Genomic DNA, 18,606 nt, shown 5'->3' on the forward strand with positions numbered 1-18,606 from the left:
GGAGGTTGGGGTTAGCAGATGTAAACTATTATATACAGAATGGATAAACAACAAGGTCCTACTGTATAGCACAGGGAACTATATTCAATATCCTATGATAAACCACAATGGAAAAGAATATTTTAAATGTATATATATATATATATATCTGAATCACTTTGCTGTACAGCAGAAATTAACACAGCATTGTAAATCAACTATACTTCAATTTAAAAAAAGAATATGTTTGTTAAAATATATGTGTCTTTAATGACTAAAATTCAGGGTAGTATAAGAAAGTGAAGCGAAAATTATCAGAAAGAGAACCCTGTGCTTTCTGCCCGTCTCATCCTCCCTTGGAGGTGGTGAGGACTTTAATGACAGTGACACCAATAAAAGGCACTGAAGAAGGGCTTGGACGTAGGTATTAGGATAGAATCTTCGGCGCTTGTTTCTTTGTGTCTTCTATGAGGTGGCCCCTTCAGGACTTTTATGATGCCCTTCTGAACTCCTGTCCTTCATAGTAAGGCTAGAAATCTATGGTGACTATACTTTCTCCCCCTCTCCCAAAGCAGTTTTCTAGGCAAATTTATCTCACCTGTTATCTTCTGAGGTTCAGGTAAATGTGTGCCCATCTATTTCTATTGGTTCAGTATCTTCTCGTTCCTGGCTGTTTCTTGGTCTTCTCTCTAGGCTAAGGTACCTGCCAAGATGCTCCACTTACAGGGTCCACAGATGCTGCAGATCCTAGAAAAATACTTAAGGAAGAGCCTCCCTGAGGCCTTAAAGGTGAGCCTGGGACATTCTTAGGGAACCAAATGGTTGCGTCTTCTTGTAATAGAGGTGAGAAAGAGAATGAGCTTTTACTGAGCACCCATTCTGTGGCAGGAACTCACTCATGCTGCATCTCACACAGCACCTCTTGGCAAGGGAAGTCTATTATACTCATGTCCCAGAAGAGGAAACAGGTCTCAGTAATATGACTTGTCTGATACTTTTAAGTGGCAAAAAAAAAAAACGCTCTCTGCAGACTCAAAAACATTTCCTTGATTTCTCTTTAAAAGGTTGATCTAAGTACATACTAATTTTTAAACATTCGCGCCCAAGGCAAGGTTAACCACCATGTACCTTCTTGGAACATTTATTAGGTCAACTCCTATTTCTTTGAAATCCAAAAGATTACGCGCTATCCATGGAGGAGACCTAGAAATAATTACATACTATTCATTATTTTATTGCAGCAATATTTGTTACAAAGTGGCTGGATTTATGCACATTTTATTATATTTTCATTTTTAACATTCAGAGGATTGATGAAACGAGTAAAATGCTTTCCTTTCATTTTTTATTTTTTGGCCATGCATCTTGTGGAATCTTAGTTCCCCGACCCAGGATTGAACCCAAGCCCTCGGCAGTGAAAGCGTGGAGTCCTAACTACTGGACCGCCAGGGAAGTCCCTAAAGTGCTTTTTAAAAACTCCTTTTACACCTAAAGATAGAAGCTTAAGTCACATGCAACCACTGCCCAGCACCGGCACCAATGGGGACCTCGAGGTCAGAACAACGCCAGTGCAGTTCATTAGTGGCAATAGAAAGCACTTATAGCCCTTACCTCATCCCAGCCACTGGGCTTTATCTGTGAACTCATATAAACTTCAAAACTCCCATATGAGGAGGATGTCACTCTTCTCCCTATGTTGTAGATGATGCATCTGACCAAGGAAACTTAAATAACTTGCCCAACTGGTTACTGTTGAGGCCAGAAATACAATCCATTTACCCAATTTCAACTCACCTGAGCCTACCTGTATGCTTTGAGCAAAATAGGCCCTCCACTTCAGATGCTGTTAAGAATAAGGAGAAACTGGATCTCTCATGTATTGTTGGTGGGAATGTGAGACGGTTACAGCCACTCTTGAAAAGCAATTTGTAAGTTTCTAACTAATCTTGCAACCAGCACACAACCAGCAATTACAATCCTGGGCATTTGCCCCAGACAAATACAAGTTTATTTTCACACAAAACTATGTACATGAATGTCTATAACAACCTTATCCATAATAGTCAAAAGCCGAAAACTACTCAGATGTCCTTCCATAGACGAATGGCTAAATGAACGGTGGTACATCCATACTGTGGAATGCTACTAAATGACAAAGAAGAAATGACCTATTGATACCTGCAACAATCTGGACGACGCTCCAGAAAATTATGCTGAGTAAAAAAAAAGCCAATCCCAAGGGATGACATGCTACATGAGTCCATAAATATAAAATTCTTGAAATAACAAAATTATAGAAATGGAGAAGAGATTGATGGTTGCTGGAGGTGAAGGAGGACGTGAGCAGTGGAGGGTAATGGGTGTGACTCTAAAGAGCAATACGAGTGATCCTCGTGATGATGAAACTGTTCCACATTTTGACCGTATCAATGCCAAAACCCTGGTTGTGGTATTCTACGGGCACAGAGACACTAGGTCTCCGCACTTTACCAAGTTCACACAGTAAGTAGCCAGGGTTTTATTCCAGGCAGGTTAACCCTTGAAGCCAAGTACTAACCATTATGCTCATCCACTGGGCATAACGCCTTGGACATTGGTCGATAAAGTTACATATTTCAATTTCTATTATTAGTTTTGTCAAGAACATGCACCCTAATCCTACCATGGGAGTTAGGTTGATGACAGTGACATCGCATTGGTTCTGTGGCTAAAAGAGCAGACTCAGCATCCAGCCTGCCTGGGTCTGTGCCTGCCTCTTCCACCGTCAAGCTGTATGTCGACACCACATCACTTAACTTTTACATGTTTTGGTTTTCTCATACAAAAAGGGAGTAATGAGGGACTTCCCTGGTGACCCACAGTTAGGACTTGGTGCTTTCACTGTCCAGGGCCTGGGTTCGATCCCTGGTGGGGGAACTAAGATCCCACAAGCCACGCAGCCAAAAAAAAAAGAAGGGAGTAATGAGAGCTCTAAACTCTTGGGGTTATTATCAGGATGAGAAGACTTTATGTTGAACAGGTGGAACTGTGCCTTGCACACAGAGAAGCTATGCAAATATTAGCCACTGTTATTACAGATCAGACCATAAATTTACAGTGGGGTGAATTGTGGATGCATCTTACGTGAGGCTAATGCTTTGAAAGGCCTGGCATAATTTGGGGTGAGTTGAATCTATTCACTTTTCTCAATCTTAACCATTTGTAAACCATCCTTTTACTCTGGGAAAGAGAAAGGTAAGCATTCTTCTACGGGTAGACTATCTGGCTTTATTTTTATTTGCTATAAAAGGACCAAAGAGACAATTGTCCCTGAACTTTAATTACTATAGCCTCCACTTATTGGTAGGAAATATTTACCTTTACCAGAGGATAATTTAAAAAAATATGTTAAAAAGACTTAAACATGTAGATAACTTTAGGCCCAGCAATCTCCCTTCTAAAAACCTTCCCTAAGCAAATATCAGGTACATATGCAAAGATTTCTGCAAAAAGATATTCTTTGAAGGGTCATTGTTTACACTGAAAAGTTGGAAACACCTGGAGTGGAGTGTATCTGATATTTTTCATTTTTTTGTGAAGTTTTTTGTGTGTGTACATGAATAGAAGGAAATTTATTAAAGATTTTATTAAATTCTACAATGGGAGAGTTCATAACTTTTATTCATAAGTTTCATTGGTCTGATTTTTTTTTTTTTTTTTTTTTTGCGGTATGCGGGCCTCTCACTGTTGTGGCCTCTCCCGTTGCGGAGCACAGGCTCCGGACGTGCAGGCTCAGCGGCCATGGCTCACGGGCCCAGCTGCTCCGCGGCATGCTGGATCCTCCCGGACCGGGGCATGAACCCGCGTCCCTGCATCGGCAGGCGGACTCCCAACTACTGCGCCACCAGGGAAGCCCTATATGAATATTTTTTAAAGATATATTTATTGGGGCAAAAATTAGAACCTAAAACACGGTCTGCAGAAATTCTCATTAGGTGCCTTCCAATCAAAAAATTTCATTATTTCATAGAAATAAACCTTGTCCTGATCAAACGAGGCACTTTGCCATCCCTTCCTAATAAGCTGACCCTCTCACTTTGTCCGGATACTGCAGGTTTATGGGACCGTCTTCCACATGAATCAGGGAAACCCTTTCAAGCTACAGGCCCTGGTGGACAGGTGGCCTGATTTTAATACAGTGGTTATCCGCCCTCAGGAGCAGGTAAGGTGCCAGATGTGGAATGAATATGCATGTATGTTCGTATTTGCTATGTGCTTACCATGCACCTGGCAATGTGGTAGACCCTGGGATTATAGAAATGAATCGAGGTGTTGGTTAACAAGTCCTTGTCCTCAAAAAGCCCACAGCCTGGAGGAGATTATAGATAAATACACAGGTAAATTACAGCGTCGTGTGAAACAGTCAGGATCAAAACAGAGATAGCATCCTGCTACTGCTTAAGACCAAACACACTTTGTCATTTCTTGCACCCAGTTTGTGGGAATAGAGGCAACCAGTGGGAGGTTGTGGTAATGTAGGATTATGTAGATGGTCACTTTTGTTAAAGGTATCAAAGGAGCATTTCCTAGGCTAGAATTCTGCATTGTAATAAATGAAACCCATTTTAAACCCTTAACCCAAGGGGGAAAAAATATTTCCTACCTTTTAAAAACACCAGTTTTGAAACCACACCAACTCATTCATGCTAACTCAAAACTTCTCATTGTGATACTGTCTTCCCATTGAGATACTGCAGGGTGTTATAACCTACTGTCATCAATAAAGCAAATAAAACAGGGTAGGAAAAAGACAATATGTGGTAGAGGTTGCAGGGAGAGGATTAGAAATGCTTCTTAGTAGAAATTTTACCAAAACTGGATGTTGAAGGCAAATAAGATTTTTTACATGGTGGCTGGGAAGGACTGCCCTCAAAGCAGAGAAAATAGTAGTTGCAAGCCATAAGGTCTGAAATAACAAAGTGAACTAAGGAAAATTGAGGAGCAAATGACATAGTTGGAATTGTTGTTTACATATTGTATGATAATTTTTTAATTAGTGAAATTGAATAGCTAAGACATTTCAAAAATAAAACATAAAATGATATTTTAAAATATCAAGTAAAAATCTAAAATTTTAATGTAAATATATTTTATAGAACTTATATAGAAGTGAAATTGGTAAGAAATATTATTCAAAATAACCAAATTAAATAATCTGAAAATGAAGACTTTTAATTATTGATAGAAACCTGAGCTACTTTCAAAAATACAGTCTTAAAAATAAGATTTGTCCAGCTTTACGAGCGATTATTGACATATAAGATTTTGTAAGTATAAAATGTACAATGTGTAGATTTGATACACATATATCATTAAATGATTCCCACCATAGCTTTAGCTAACACTCCATCAGGTCACATAATTACCATTTCTTTTTTTTTTGGTGAAAACATGCAAGATCTACTTTCTTAGAGACTTTCAAGTACAGTTGACCCTTGAACAACATGGGCTTGAATTGCACAACTCCACTTATATGCGTAATTTTTTCAATAATTACACGCTACAGTACGACACCATCTGAGGATGGTTGAATCTGTGGATGCAGAACAGCAGATACAAGGGCTGACTGTAAAGCTATATGCGGATTTTCAATTGCATGGAGCGTTGGGGTCCATAACCCCTGCATTGTTCAAGGGTCAACTGTATATAATACAGCCTTGTTAACTATAATCTCCATACTGTATATTAGATCCTCAGAATTTATTTATCTGGTACAATAAATTTATTTATCTTGTACAAACTGGAAGTTTGTACCTTTTGATATCTCCGTGTTTCCCCCACCTAGGCCTCCCCAGCCTCTAGTAACCACCATCCAACTCTCTGTATTTATGATTCAGCTTTTTAAGATTCCACACATAAAGAAGATCATACAGTATTTGTCTTCCTCTGTCTGACTTATTTCACTTAGCATAATGCCTACAGGGTCTATCCATGTTGGCACAAATGGCAAGAGTTACTTCTTTCTTGTGGCTGACTGAAATTCCATTGTAAAGATATGCCACATTTTCTTTATCCATTCATTTTTTTTTCCATATTTTGGCTATTGTGAATAATGTTGCAATGAACATGGAGTGCAGGTATCTCTTTGAGATCCTGTTTTCATTTGCTTTGGCTATATACCCAGAATGGGATTCCTGATTCATATGACAGTTCTATTTTTAATTTTTGGAGGAACCTCCATACTGTTTACATAGTGGCTACACCAATTTACCTTCCCACCAACAGTGCACAGGGCTCCCTTTTCTCCAGAGCTTCCCCAGTACTTGTTATCTCTTGTCCTTTTCTTTTTTTTTTTAAATTAATTAATTTATTTGTATGTTTATTTTTGGCTGTGTTGGGTCTTCGTTTCTGTGCGAGGGCTTTCTCTAGTTGCGGCAAGCGGGGGCCCCTCTTCATCGCGGTGCGCGGGCCTCTCACTATCGTGGCTTCTCTTGTTGCGGAGCACAGGCTCCAGCCGCGCAGGCTCAGTAGTTGTGACTCACGGGCCCAGTTGCTCCGCAGCATGTGGGATCCTCCCAGACCAGGGCTTGAACCCACGTCCCCCGCACCGACAGGCAGACCCCCAACCACTGCACCATCAGGGAAGCCCATCTCTTGTCCTTTTGATGATAACCATTCTGGTATGTATGTGGTCTTGATTTGCATTCACCTGATAATTAGTGATGTAAGCACTTTTTCATGTATCTGTTGGCCATTTGTATGTCAATTCCTCTGCCCATTTTTAATGGGATTGTTTGGGGTTTTTTATATTATATTGTATGAGTTTTAAAAATATGTTTTGGGTACTAACCCTTTATCTGATATGTGATTTGAAAGTATTTTCTCCCATTTGATAGGTGTCTCTTCATTTTGTTTATTTTTTCTTTTGCTGTGCAGAAGCTTTTTAGTTTGATGTAGTCCCAACTGTTGATTTTTTACCTTCTTTACTTGTGCTTTTGGTGTCATATCCAAAACATCATTGCCAAGACCAATGTCAAGGAGCTTTATCTCCATATTTTCTTCTAGGTTTTTAAAGTTTCAGTACTTATGTTTAAGGCTTCAGTCCATTTTGAGTTAACTTTTTGAGTGGTGTAAGATTCGTTCTTCTGCAAGTGCTTATTAAGCTTTCCCAATACCATTTATTAAAGAGATTATTCTTTCCTGATTGAGTGTTCTTGGCTCCCTTGTCAAATATTAGTTGATCATATATGTGAGAGCTTATTTCTGGGCTCTCAATTCCATTCCATTTGTCTATGTGTCTATTTTCATGCCAATACCTTACTGTTTTGATTTCTACAGCTTTGTAGTATAGTTTGAAATCAGAAAGTATGAAGCCTCCATATTTGTTCTTATTTCTCAGGATTGCTTTGTCTAGTCAATCTTTTGTGGTTCCATATAAGTTTTAAGATTTTTTTTCTATTTCTGTGAAAATGCTATTGGAATTTTGATAGAGGTTGCATTGAATCTACAGATGGCTTCGGGTAATATGATTATTTTAACAAAATTAATTCTTTCAATCCATGAAACCTTAACCAATTCATTAACCATAAATCCAAATGTGTATCTTTCCATTTGTTTACGTCTTCTTCAATTTCTTTCATCAAAGTTCTGTAATAGGGCTTCCCTGGTGGCGCAGTGGTTGAGAGTCCGCCTGCCGATGCAGGGGACGCGGGTTCGTGCCCCGGTCCGGGAAGATCCCACATGCCGCGGAGCGGCTGGGTCTGTGAGCCATGGCCGCTGGGCCTGCGCATCTGGAGCCTGTGCTCCGCAACGGGAGAGGCCACACCAGTGAGAGGCCCGCATACCGAAAAAAAAAAAAAAGTTCTGTAATAGCCTTCTTTTTTCTCTTGTTATCATTCTTGGCTTAAGGTCTATATTGTCTGATACAAATATAGCTATGCCGGCTCTCTTTTGGTTTCTATTTGTATGGTATGCCGTTTTCATCCCTTCACTTTGAGTCTATGCCTCTCCTTAAAGCTTAAAGTCTCGTAGGCGACATAGAGTTGATCTTTTTTTTTTTTAATCCATCTAGCTACTCTATGTATTTTGATTGGAGAATTGAATCAATTTACACTTAGAGTACTTATTGACAGGTAAGAACTTATTAATGCCACCCTATTGGTTTCTGCTGTTTTGTAGTCCTCTTGTTCCTTTCTTCCTCTTGCAACTTTCCTTTGTGAACTGATGATTTTCTGTGTTGGTAAACTTTGATTCTTTTCTCTTATCTTTTGTAAATCTACTGTAGGTTTTTGCTTTGTGAGACCATGAGGCTTATGTAAAACATATTATAAATATAACAGTCTATTTTACTCTGATAACAATTTAACTTTGATTGCATACAAAAACACTATCCTTTTGCTCCCTCCATTTTATGTTTTTTTAATGTCAATATTTATATTTTTTATATTGGATATCCATTAACAAATTATTGTAGCTATAGATATTTTAATATTTTGTCCTTTAATCTTTATACTAGAGTTAAGTGGCTAAAAACCATAACATTACTATATGAGAATATTCTGAATCTGACTATATGCTTACTTTTACCAGTATGCTGTATATTTTCGTATGTTTTTATGTTACTAATTAGCATCCTTTCCTTTCAGTATGAAGAACTCCTTTTAGCATTTTTTTTTTTTTAAGAAGGAATCGGAACATTTTATTCGAGCCAAATTTGAGGATTATAACCTGGGAAGAGCATCTCAGAAAGCTCTGAGAACTGTTCCCCTTTCAGTATTTCTTATAAGGCAGGTCTTTTGGTAATGAACTTCCTCAGTTTTTGTTTGTTCGTAAAAGTTAGTGAAACATCAAAAAAAGTGTTCCAATTCTTTCTTAAAAAAAAAAGAAAAAAGCTAAAAGGAGTTCTTCAAGCTGAAAGGAAAGGATGCTAATTAGTAACATAAAAACATATGAAAATATACAGCATACTGGTAAAAGTAAGCATATAGTCAGATTCAGAATACTGTCATATAGTAATATGGTTTTTAGCCACTTAACTCAAGTATAAAGATTAAAGGACAAAATATTAAAATATCTATACCTACAATAATTTGTTAATAGATGTCCAATAAAAAACAAATATCACAAACAAATAGTGATAGCAAGATATTAAAAATGATATCTTGCTATCTTTTCTGAAGAACAACTTTGCTGGGTAAAGTATTTTTGGTTGGCAGTTTATTTCTTTCAGCACTTTGAATATATTGCCCCCATCTTCTTATGGCTTGCAAGGTCTCTGAGAAATCTGCTGATAGCCTTTTTGGGGGTTTTGACAGTTTTATTATAATGTGTCTAAGAGAGGTTCTCTTTAAGTTGACTGGTGACCTACGAGCTTCATTAACTTGTGTATCCAAATTTCTCTCAAGATTTGGGAAGTTCTCAGCCATTATTTCTTTAAATAAACTTTCTTCCCCCTTGGAAGTTTTTTATTATTATTATTTTTTTGCGGTACGTGGGCCTCTCACTGTTGTGGCCTCTCCCGTTGCGGAGCACAGGCTCCGGACGCGCAGGCCCAGCGGCCATGGCTCACGGGCCCAGCCGCTGCACGGCACGAAGGATCCTCCCGGACCGGGGCACGAACCCGCGTCCCCTGCATCGGCAGGCAGACTCTCAACCACTGCACCACCAGGGAAGCCCCTTTTTCAAGCTTCTTAATGAGTTTTATGGAGGGATAGAAAAATAATTTTAAATGGATCATTTTTGCTTGGTTTGAAAATTTAAAGCAATAACTGAGTTAGGAGTAGTTTTGTTCAGGACATTTTTCATTGTTAATTGAATCAAGGAATCCTTGACTTGATCTCCTAATGTAAATAATCCTTCAATAAAATCAGTACAATGAAAAAGCTAATATTTTAGTATTTAAAAGTGTCATAAGATAATGGAACCCTGAAAACGAATATGGCAATCACTAAATACAAGCATTTTGGTTGATTCTACTTTTCCCAACCCAAACAGGAGATGACGGATGACCTTGATCACTACACCAATACTTACCAAGTCTACTCCAAGGACCCTAAGAAATGTCAGGAATTCCTTGGTTTGCCAGAAGTCATCAACTGGAAGCAACATTTGCAGATTCAAAGTAAGGGAACTGGGATGTGTGCTGGCTACTGAGATCTCCCATGTCTGTATCTGTAGTGTCACTTTTCATTTTGAGTTACAGCCCTACATCCTCTATATCTTTACTCCAAGTCCTAGACACTCAGCCTGCTGTCCATTCTTTCTCTCAGCTGCCACCACTACCTCCATAGTTGTTAGTTCACAAACTTATTTGGGCGCTTCCCAGGTGAAATCTGAAACCAGCCCCCATGTACATGTATGGCAAGGAGAGGCCTAAGAAAGGGGCAAACCACTTCCGATTGGTAGGTGGCAAGTTTAATAAGCAGGGGAACTTCCAGGCTTGTCTCCTGCAGGAGACTGCAGGATGAGTATATCACCTCACCCACCTGCCAAAATCTTAAACATTTATATAGTGGCCTTAACTGGGTTCAGTCATGTACCCAATCCAGATATCTCAACACCGCATTTCAATCTCAAGGCTGTGTCCTTGGAGCAGCTTCTGGGAGCTGGGAAGGCAAGTGGGAAGGACCTTCCAAGGAGGGGAGGGAGTGGGGAACCTCCAATTGCCTGGGTCCAGCTCATGAGTCAACAGGTAGCACGTCTTCTTGATGACCTCCTCCAACAATAGTGAATTAGAACTTGAAGACTGCAGTACATGGGGTTTACATAGGAAATCATGAATAACATCATTTCTTAATAGCTAAGGATTCGTGGTTTATTCCAGGATCTATTAGGGAGATTGAATATGGGAGCAGAGCTTTCCTCCTGTCTCATCTCCGTTTTATAATTGTCTTATATACGAAGGGGGAATTTAGTAGTTAAGAATGTATGTGGGAATTCCCTGGCGGTCCAGTGGTTAGGACTCTGTGCTCTCACTACCAGAGCCCCGGCCCAGGTTTGATCCCTGGTCGGGGAACTAAGATTCCGCAACAAAGATCTCCCAAGCTACTGTGCGGCCAGGAAAAAAAAAAGTATTCTCTGGAGTCAGACTACCTAAAATCGTGACCTTGTTGGGCCTGTTAGTAGTTATGTGATCTAAGGCAAGGAACAACCTCTCTGTGGATCAGTTTCCTTATATATAAAAATGAGGATTAGGGCTTCCCTGGTGGCGCAGTGGTTGCGAGTCCGCCTGCCGATGCAGGGGACACGGGTTCGTGCCCCGGTCCGGGAAGATCCCACGTGCCGCGGAGCGGCTGGGCCCGTGAGCCATGGCCGCTGAGCCTGCGCGTCCGGAGCCTGTGCTCCGCAACGGGAGAGGCCACAACAGTGAGAGGCCTGCGTACCGAAAAAAGAAAAATGAGGATTAGAATAGTACCCAAAACATAAGCCATTTAAAGATTGAATAAGATCTTGAATGAGAAGTGCTTAGCACTATGCCTGATTTTATCAGGTTTTCAAACCGTCCCCAAACAGTGACTGCAAACCACAATCATTTATTAGCTCACGATTTTGTGGGTCAGCAATTTGGACTAGACTCAGCTGGGTGATTCTTCTGCTGGTCTCCCCTAGATTCACCCATGTAGCTGCAGTCAGCTGGGGGTTTTCAATGAGCTGGTAGGACTAAGTTAGCCGTAATCTCAAGTTTGGCTGTTAATGCTGGCTTTGTCTGTGTTGATGAAGTGGCTTGGGCGATGTATAGAAATCACAGGTTCTCAAGAGCAGAGAGAAAAGGCAAACCTCCATGCATAGTCACTTTTCAAGCTTTTTACTGATTCATATTTGCTACTTTTCTATTGGCCAAAGCAAGTTTCATGGTCAATCCCATAGTCAGTTAAGGAGAAAAAAATCAAGATAGTGAAGAGGAACAAACTCAGACCACTGTAGCAGCAATCTACTGCACTGAGTGCAGAGAATTTTTCAATCAATTTTGGTTATTATCTTTATACCTCATCTCCTTTGATGGTCATAACTGTACTGTAATGTACTCAGGAATTGTAGTATTATCCCAATTTTGAATTATTTTTAAATATGAGAGTGATTTGCCATTATCCCATAGAAGTCTTTTCATGATGGGACACGAGTTTTAATAATTCGAAACCTGCAAACTTTGCAGCCGTTGGACAGCTTTTTCCTGACACTTAAAGGAACAGTGATATCTCATATAATTCATTTCCTCCATCTAGGTTCACAGTCCAGCCTGGATGATGTGATAAAAAATCTTGCGGCTATTAAATTGGGCAAGGTGAAGCGAACACAGTGCTTTCTCTATATGGTCTCTGAGACAGCAAAGAAATTGGCCACTTCCTTGCTGGATGCAAAAAACGTATCACCCAATGGTGATAAATACAAGTCCATGTAAGTCTGAAAGAAGTTGCTCTGGGGAATTCCCTGGTGGTCCAGTGGTTAGGACTCTGCACTTTCACTGCCTACCGAGGGCAGAGGTTCAATCCCTCTGGTCTGGGAACTAATTAAGATCCCGCCCGCAGGCTGCGCAGTGCGGCAAAAAACAAAAACAAAACAAAACAACAAAGAAAGAAGCCTCATATCTGTCACCACTGAATTAGCCAGCACATTCTAGGACAGTCGCAAAAAAGCACAACAAACTGGAGTGCCTTTAAACAGCAGAAATTTATTCTCACAGTTCTGGAGGCCAGAAGTCCCAAGTCCATGGGTTGGCGAGCCTCTGTTCCCTTCAAAGCCTCTAGGAGGGAATCCTTCCTTGCCTCTTCCAGATTCTGGTAGCTCTAGGCATTCCTTGGCTTGTGGCTCTGATACCAACCAAGGTTCTTGGCCTTCCCCAATCAATAGAAACTGATTAGAGGCCAGACAAGAAGTTCAGGTAAGGCTTTATTGGGGCCCCTGCTGCAGCAGTGGGGAGAGAGAACAAACCACAGGTTCCCTTGCTTGCTTGCTGGCTGAGGCAGGGGGTCGAGCTGGTTCCTTCTATGGGGTGAGGGTAGGGGTGTGTCCAGGGGTCGGGCCGGAGGCGTGGCTTAGGTGGTTTGCCCACCCCTTTGGTGGTGTTGTGTGCAGGGGGCATGCGCGGTGCCCAGCTTTTGCTCCTGACACCCTGTTTTTTGCTCCTGGCTCTTCAGAAGTGGGAATTGGGCGTTTTGGGTCTTTTTGTCCCTTTGTCCATAATTTGCCCCAAGTGCACATGCACACAGTTATTTTTAGTTTCTTATAGTTTCTTTGTATTTTGTTGCCCGAGGAGAATTTGTCCAGGTGCAAGCAGTGTAGCACTGCAGCAAAGGGTCCCAGGTCCCAGCCTGTCTCAGCTTCATCACTCTCATTTCTGAATTTGCCTTCACATGGGCTTCTCTGTGTGTGTTTGTGTCTTTTCTTCTATTATAAGGACACTTTTGATTGGATTAAAGGCCCACAAGATAATCCAGGATGATTTCATGTTGGGATCCTCAATGTACTTACACCTGCAAGGATGCTTTTTCTGAATAAGGTCACATTTTCCAGTTCCAGGTGGGCACACCTTTCGAGTGGACACACCATTCAACCCACTATACCTCTTACCTTCTCTTCCAGCTTTTGCTTTGGTCTCTTAACCATCCATTTTCTGCCAAGCAGCCAGAGTAATCTTTTTTTTAAAAAAATGCACATTAGACCATGTTCTTCCCCTGCTTAAAAGACTCGAGTACTTCCCATCTCACTTAGAAATAATTCGGAACTCCAACGTGACCCTATAAGAGCCAACACCCATCTACTTTTTAGACCTCATCTCCTCTCCTGCTTACTACCCCCAACAACACTGGTCTTCCTCCTGCCATTGATCATTGTAAGCTGAGGCTTTTTTTTTTTTTTGAATTGTATTTTATTTTTTATACAGCAGGCTCTTATTATTTATCTATCTTATATATATATTAGTGTATATATGTCAATCCCAATCTCCCACTTCATCCCACTCCCCATCCCCCTTTCCCCCACTGCTGTCCATATGTTCGTTCTCTACATCTCTGTCTCTATTTCTGCCTTGCAAACAGGTTCATCTGTACAATTTTTCTAGATTCCACATATATGCATTAATATACGATATTTGTTTTTCTCTGACTTACTTCACTCTGTATGACAGACTCTAGGTCCATCCTCTACAAATGACCCATTTTCGTTCCTTTTTATGGCTGAGTAATATTCCATTGTATATATGTACCACATCTTCTTTATCCATTCGTCTGTTGATGGGTATTTAGGTTGCTTCCATGACCTGGCTGTTGTAAATAGTGCTGCAGTGAACATTGGGGTGCATGTGTCTTTTTGAATTATGGTTTTCTCTGGGTATATGCCCAGTAGTGGGATTGCTGGGTCATATGGTAATTCTATTTTTAGTTTTTTAAGGAACCTCCATACTGTTCTCCATAGTGGCTGTATCAATTTACATTCCCACCAGCAGTGCAGGAGGGTTCCCTCTTCTCCACACCCTCTCCAGCGTTTGTTGTTTGTAGATTTTCTGATGATGCCCATTCTAACTGGTGTGAGGTGATACCTCATTGTAGTTTTGATTTGCATTTCTCTAATAATTAGTGATGTTGAGCAGCTTTTCATGTGCCTCTTGGCCATCTGTGTGTCTTCTTTGGAGAAATGTCTATTTAGGTCTTCTGCCCATTTTTTGATTGGGTTGTTTGTAAGCTCAGGCCTTTTGAGTCAGCTTTTCCCTCTGCCCCCACCCCACCCAATCCTGACACACATGACTTCTTTTGCTGTTCAGAACTGCTCAAATGTCACCTTCCAGAGAGTCCAGGCTAGACGACTCCACCTAAAATCACTTCCCAGTTATTTTCCACACATGACCCACTTTTATTTTCTTTGTAGCACTTATGATTATTTGAAATTAGGTAATTTAGTTAACGGTCTTACTTACTGGATGTTTGAACTCTCCCCAACAACGTTGCAAACCCCACGAGAGAGAGCAGGTACCTTCCCTGTCTTGTTCACTGATAGATCTTCCACAGCTAAAACAGTGTCTGGTATATAGTGGGTATTTAATAAATGTGTTCAGTAAATTCACTTGACAAACAAATTTTTCCAGTAAAGAGAATTTCAACAAATAATATATTTTCCCCCATTGATGTCCAGTCTAACACTGAATAGAACTGAACACTGATGGTGGAGATTTGAACTAAAGATGCCCAGTCCCATGGCCTTCCGTCTGTACTCCTGGAAGAGTTTTATTCACTTTGTATCAAAGAATCTCTCTGGATCCCCTTGTCTGCACTGTAGGATAAACAGGATGGGAGGTATTATCCCCATTTTCCTGACAGAAAACAGACTCAGATGATGAAATAGCTTGTTCAGGTCACATGGATGGTTAAGGGCATAGTGGGCTTGAGTCTAGATCTCCTAGTTTCACCTTGTGGGCTCTTGCCAGGACACCTCCCAAAGCCCCTTTACAGCCTGCAGATGCCATCAGGTTCAGTGTTCTGTGTCTTGGGGGCTGCCTGCACTTCATGTCACTGCCCCTTTCTGGACCTCAGCCTCCCCACTTGTTCAACATGGTAGCCAAGGACCTTCGGACATCAACATTTTAAGCTCTGGCTTCACTGCTTGCTAGCATGTGCTTTGGGGCACTTGTTTATATCTCTGCAACGTTTTCCTTCTGTGTAAAATAAGGATAAGAACACCTGCCCTATCTAGGTTGGAAAGTTGCGGCAGAGGCCAAATGAAACAATTGTAGCTAATCTCTGTAGAGGATTTATTATCTGCCAGGTGCTTGTTCTAAGCCCCTACATCCATTGACTCATTTAAGCCTCACAATGATTCTATAAAGGAGGTGTGATTATCATCCTTATTTATTAGATGAAGAAATAGAGGAAGTGGGAAATGAAGTAATCAGCCCCAAATCACCCAAGGAGTCAGATCATGAATCCAGACAGCCTGGCTACAGAGCACTTATGCTTAAATATGCTCCTATTCCCCTCTCAGAACAATTGGGGCAGGGGACAAATAAAATACTCCACAGTACATGTGATATTGTTACCGAGCCAAACTTGGGTCCACTTGCAGTAAAGCCAATCTACTGACACCAGGTTGTGGTGAAGGAAAGTACAGCATCTATCGCAGGGCACCAAGCAAGGAGAATGAGCAGCTCATGCCCAAAGGACTCGAACTCCCCAATGGCTTTCAGGGAAGGGGTTTTAAAGTCAGTGTGAGGGAGGTTGCTGCAGGGTTGTGGGCAGCTGGTGCACAATTCTCGGATTGGTTGGCATCAAGGTGAAGTTTCAAGCATCATCAACCTTCCGGTTTCAACCAGTCTAGGGTCTGTGTGCTTGAGGTCAGCAGTTCTCATCTGGTGGGGATCTGCTTCCTATAAAAACAACTTAGAAATGTGTGTCAGGCCCTTATCAGTATCTTGCAGAGGACTGTGGGTTCAGTGATTCTGCCATGTGGCAGATTTATAGTCTAAATTGTTACCAGTTTCTCAGCCCAACAGCTCTTCTGTTCCTAGATCTTCACATTTTCTAATCATTAATTCTATTAGCCTTTTGACACTCAAGGGAGGCCTGGGAGACGAAAGCAAAAGGTTTTTATTTCAAAGGACAGGGATAAACAGGCTTGTATACGGTTTCAATATTATGGGCTATTCTTCCCCCTTGTTCCCAATAGCCATCAAAAGGTGTTGAAGCTCTCATCCCTGGATCCTACCCACGCGGCCTTGGTGAATAAATTCTGGCATTTTGGTGGCAATGAGAGGAGCCAGCGGTTCATCGAGCGCTGTATCCGGACCTTCCCCACCTTCTGCCTGCTGGGGCCTGAGGGGACCCCTGTATCCTGGGCCCTGATGGACCAGACAGGAGAGCTGCGGATGGCAGGCACCATACCTGAGTACCGGGCCCAGGGCCTCATCACCTACCTCATCTATGTCCAGGTTCAGGCTCTAGACAAACTTGGCTTCCCCATGTATTCCCATGTAGATAGGGCCAATCACATCATGCAAAAACTGAACTTCAAGCTGCAGAATATCTCTGTGTCCTGTGACTGGAACCAGTGGAACTTCGTGCCTCTGTGAAGCAGACCTGAACACAAGACAGTGTTGAATGGACGGGGCATGTGGCTGGAGGAGCTGATGGGTGATGGAGAGAGGAGAGAGGGAATAAAATGTAATCAATGGTAATGAAGGGTCCTGAGCTCTGAGGAAGCAGTGATGGGTAGTGAACAGGATAGCCTCAGTCTCTGTGCTCAAATACCTCCCAGGATTCCCTTAGTTTCCTCAGTAGGAAACAGGCCAGGCACCCCAGCTGTCTGGCTGGTACAGCTCCTACACTTCCAGCATCCTAGTCATGCTTTATACTTAGTTGCATGCTTTTCTGCATTGTTCTTCCTGGAACTGCTTCCTCACTGACACTTTCCAATTTGCCAGAAGGATTGTAATAATTTGTGGGTTCTAGGACTTTTTCCCTCTGGCTTTCTATGTGTTGTTTTTAATTGACTATAGAGTCACATGTCTTCTGAGTAGCTCTTTGAATATCCTCCTTTCCCAGGTCACTTCTTAAGCCTTGTATTATAATCACATGAAATATACTATACACACATACCATACATTTCTATATCTATAGATATAGATGGTGTGTGTGTGTGTGTGTGTATAATGCAGCAGAGATAATTAAAACAAAAAGACTGACTGGCATTAATATCTTCTTTTGCAACTCCTACTTCAGGAAAGAGATACTAACGTTGTTTCTGTCCTCTGAAATTGCACAAGGTGACAGCTGGGAGTTTCAGATTTACTGGGGGCTTACTGAGGACTAGCCTGGGAAACAGTTTCTCAGATAGCTCTGAGGAACTCCTCTAAAGAAGTAAGGGGGAAAAGAATGGTACAAATGAACTTATTTACAAAATAGAAACACAGACTCACAGATTTAGAGAAGGAATTTATGGTTACTGGGGTGGGGTGGGGTGGGGTGGGGGAGGGGGAAGAGTGGGAGAGGGGATGTTTAGGGAGCTTGGGATTGACATGTACACACTGCTATATTTAAAATGGATAATCAGTCCTAGCCACGGCAATCAGAGAAGAAAAAGCAATAAAAGTAATAAAAATTGGAAATGAAGAAGTAAAACTATCACTATTTGCCAGTGACATGATACTATACATAGAAAATCCTAAAGATGCCACCAGAAAACTACTAGAACTAATCAATGAATTTGGAAAGGTTGCAGGATACAAAATTAATGCACAGAAATCTCTGGCATTCCTACACACCAACAACGAAAAATCAGAAAGAGAAATTAAGAAATCACTCCCATTTACCATTGCAAGAAAAAGGATAAAATATCTAGGAATAAACCTGCTTAAGGAGGCGAAAGACTTGTACTCAGAAAATGATAAAACACTGATGAAAGAAATCAAAGATGACACAAACAGATGGAGAAATATACAATGTTGTTGGATTGGAAGAATCAATATTGTGAAAATGACTATACTGCCCAAAGCAATCTACAGATTCAGTGCAATCCCTATCAAACTACCAATGGTATTCTTCACAGAATTAGAACAAAAAATCTTATAATTAGTATGGAAACACAAAAGACCCCTAATAGCCAAAGCAATCTTGGGAAAGAAAAACGGAGTTGGAGAAATCAGGCTCCCTGACTTCAGACTATACC

General features: G+C 41.1%; 1 protein-coding gene across 1 annotated transcript; it reads left to right on the forward strand.

Moving 5' to 3' along the window:
- The first annotated feature begins 236 nt into the window (after nt 1-236).
- LOC111183925 (glycine N-acyltransferase-like) lies at nt 237-17,334 on the forward strand. The gene is made up of 5 exons (XM_022591910.2): nt 237-768; nt 4,073-4,180; nt 9,952-10,078; nt 12,180-12,351; nt 16,609-17,334. The coding sequence occupies exons 1-5, from the start codon at nt 691-693 to the stop codon at nt 17,009-17,011; spliced, it is 888 nt and encodes a 295-aa protein (XP_022447618.2). The 5' UTR covers nt 237-690; the 3' UTR covers nt 17,012-17,334.
- Nucleotides 17,335-18,606: the final 1,272 nt, after the last annotated feature.

This window comes from Delphinapterus leucas, chromosome 7 (assembly GCF_059928025.1).
Source record: "Delphinapterus leucas isolate spDelLeu-1000000601 "Yukka" chromosome 7, BTC_Dleu_Yukka2, whole genome shotgun sequence".
In the NCBI taxonomy this organism is placed as follows: Eukaryota; Metazoa; Chordata; class Mammalia; order Artiodactyla; family Monodontidae; genus Delphinapterus; species Delphinapterus leucas.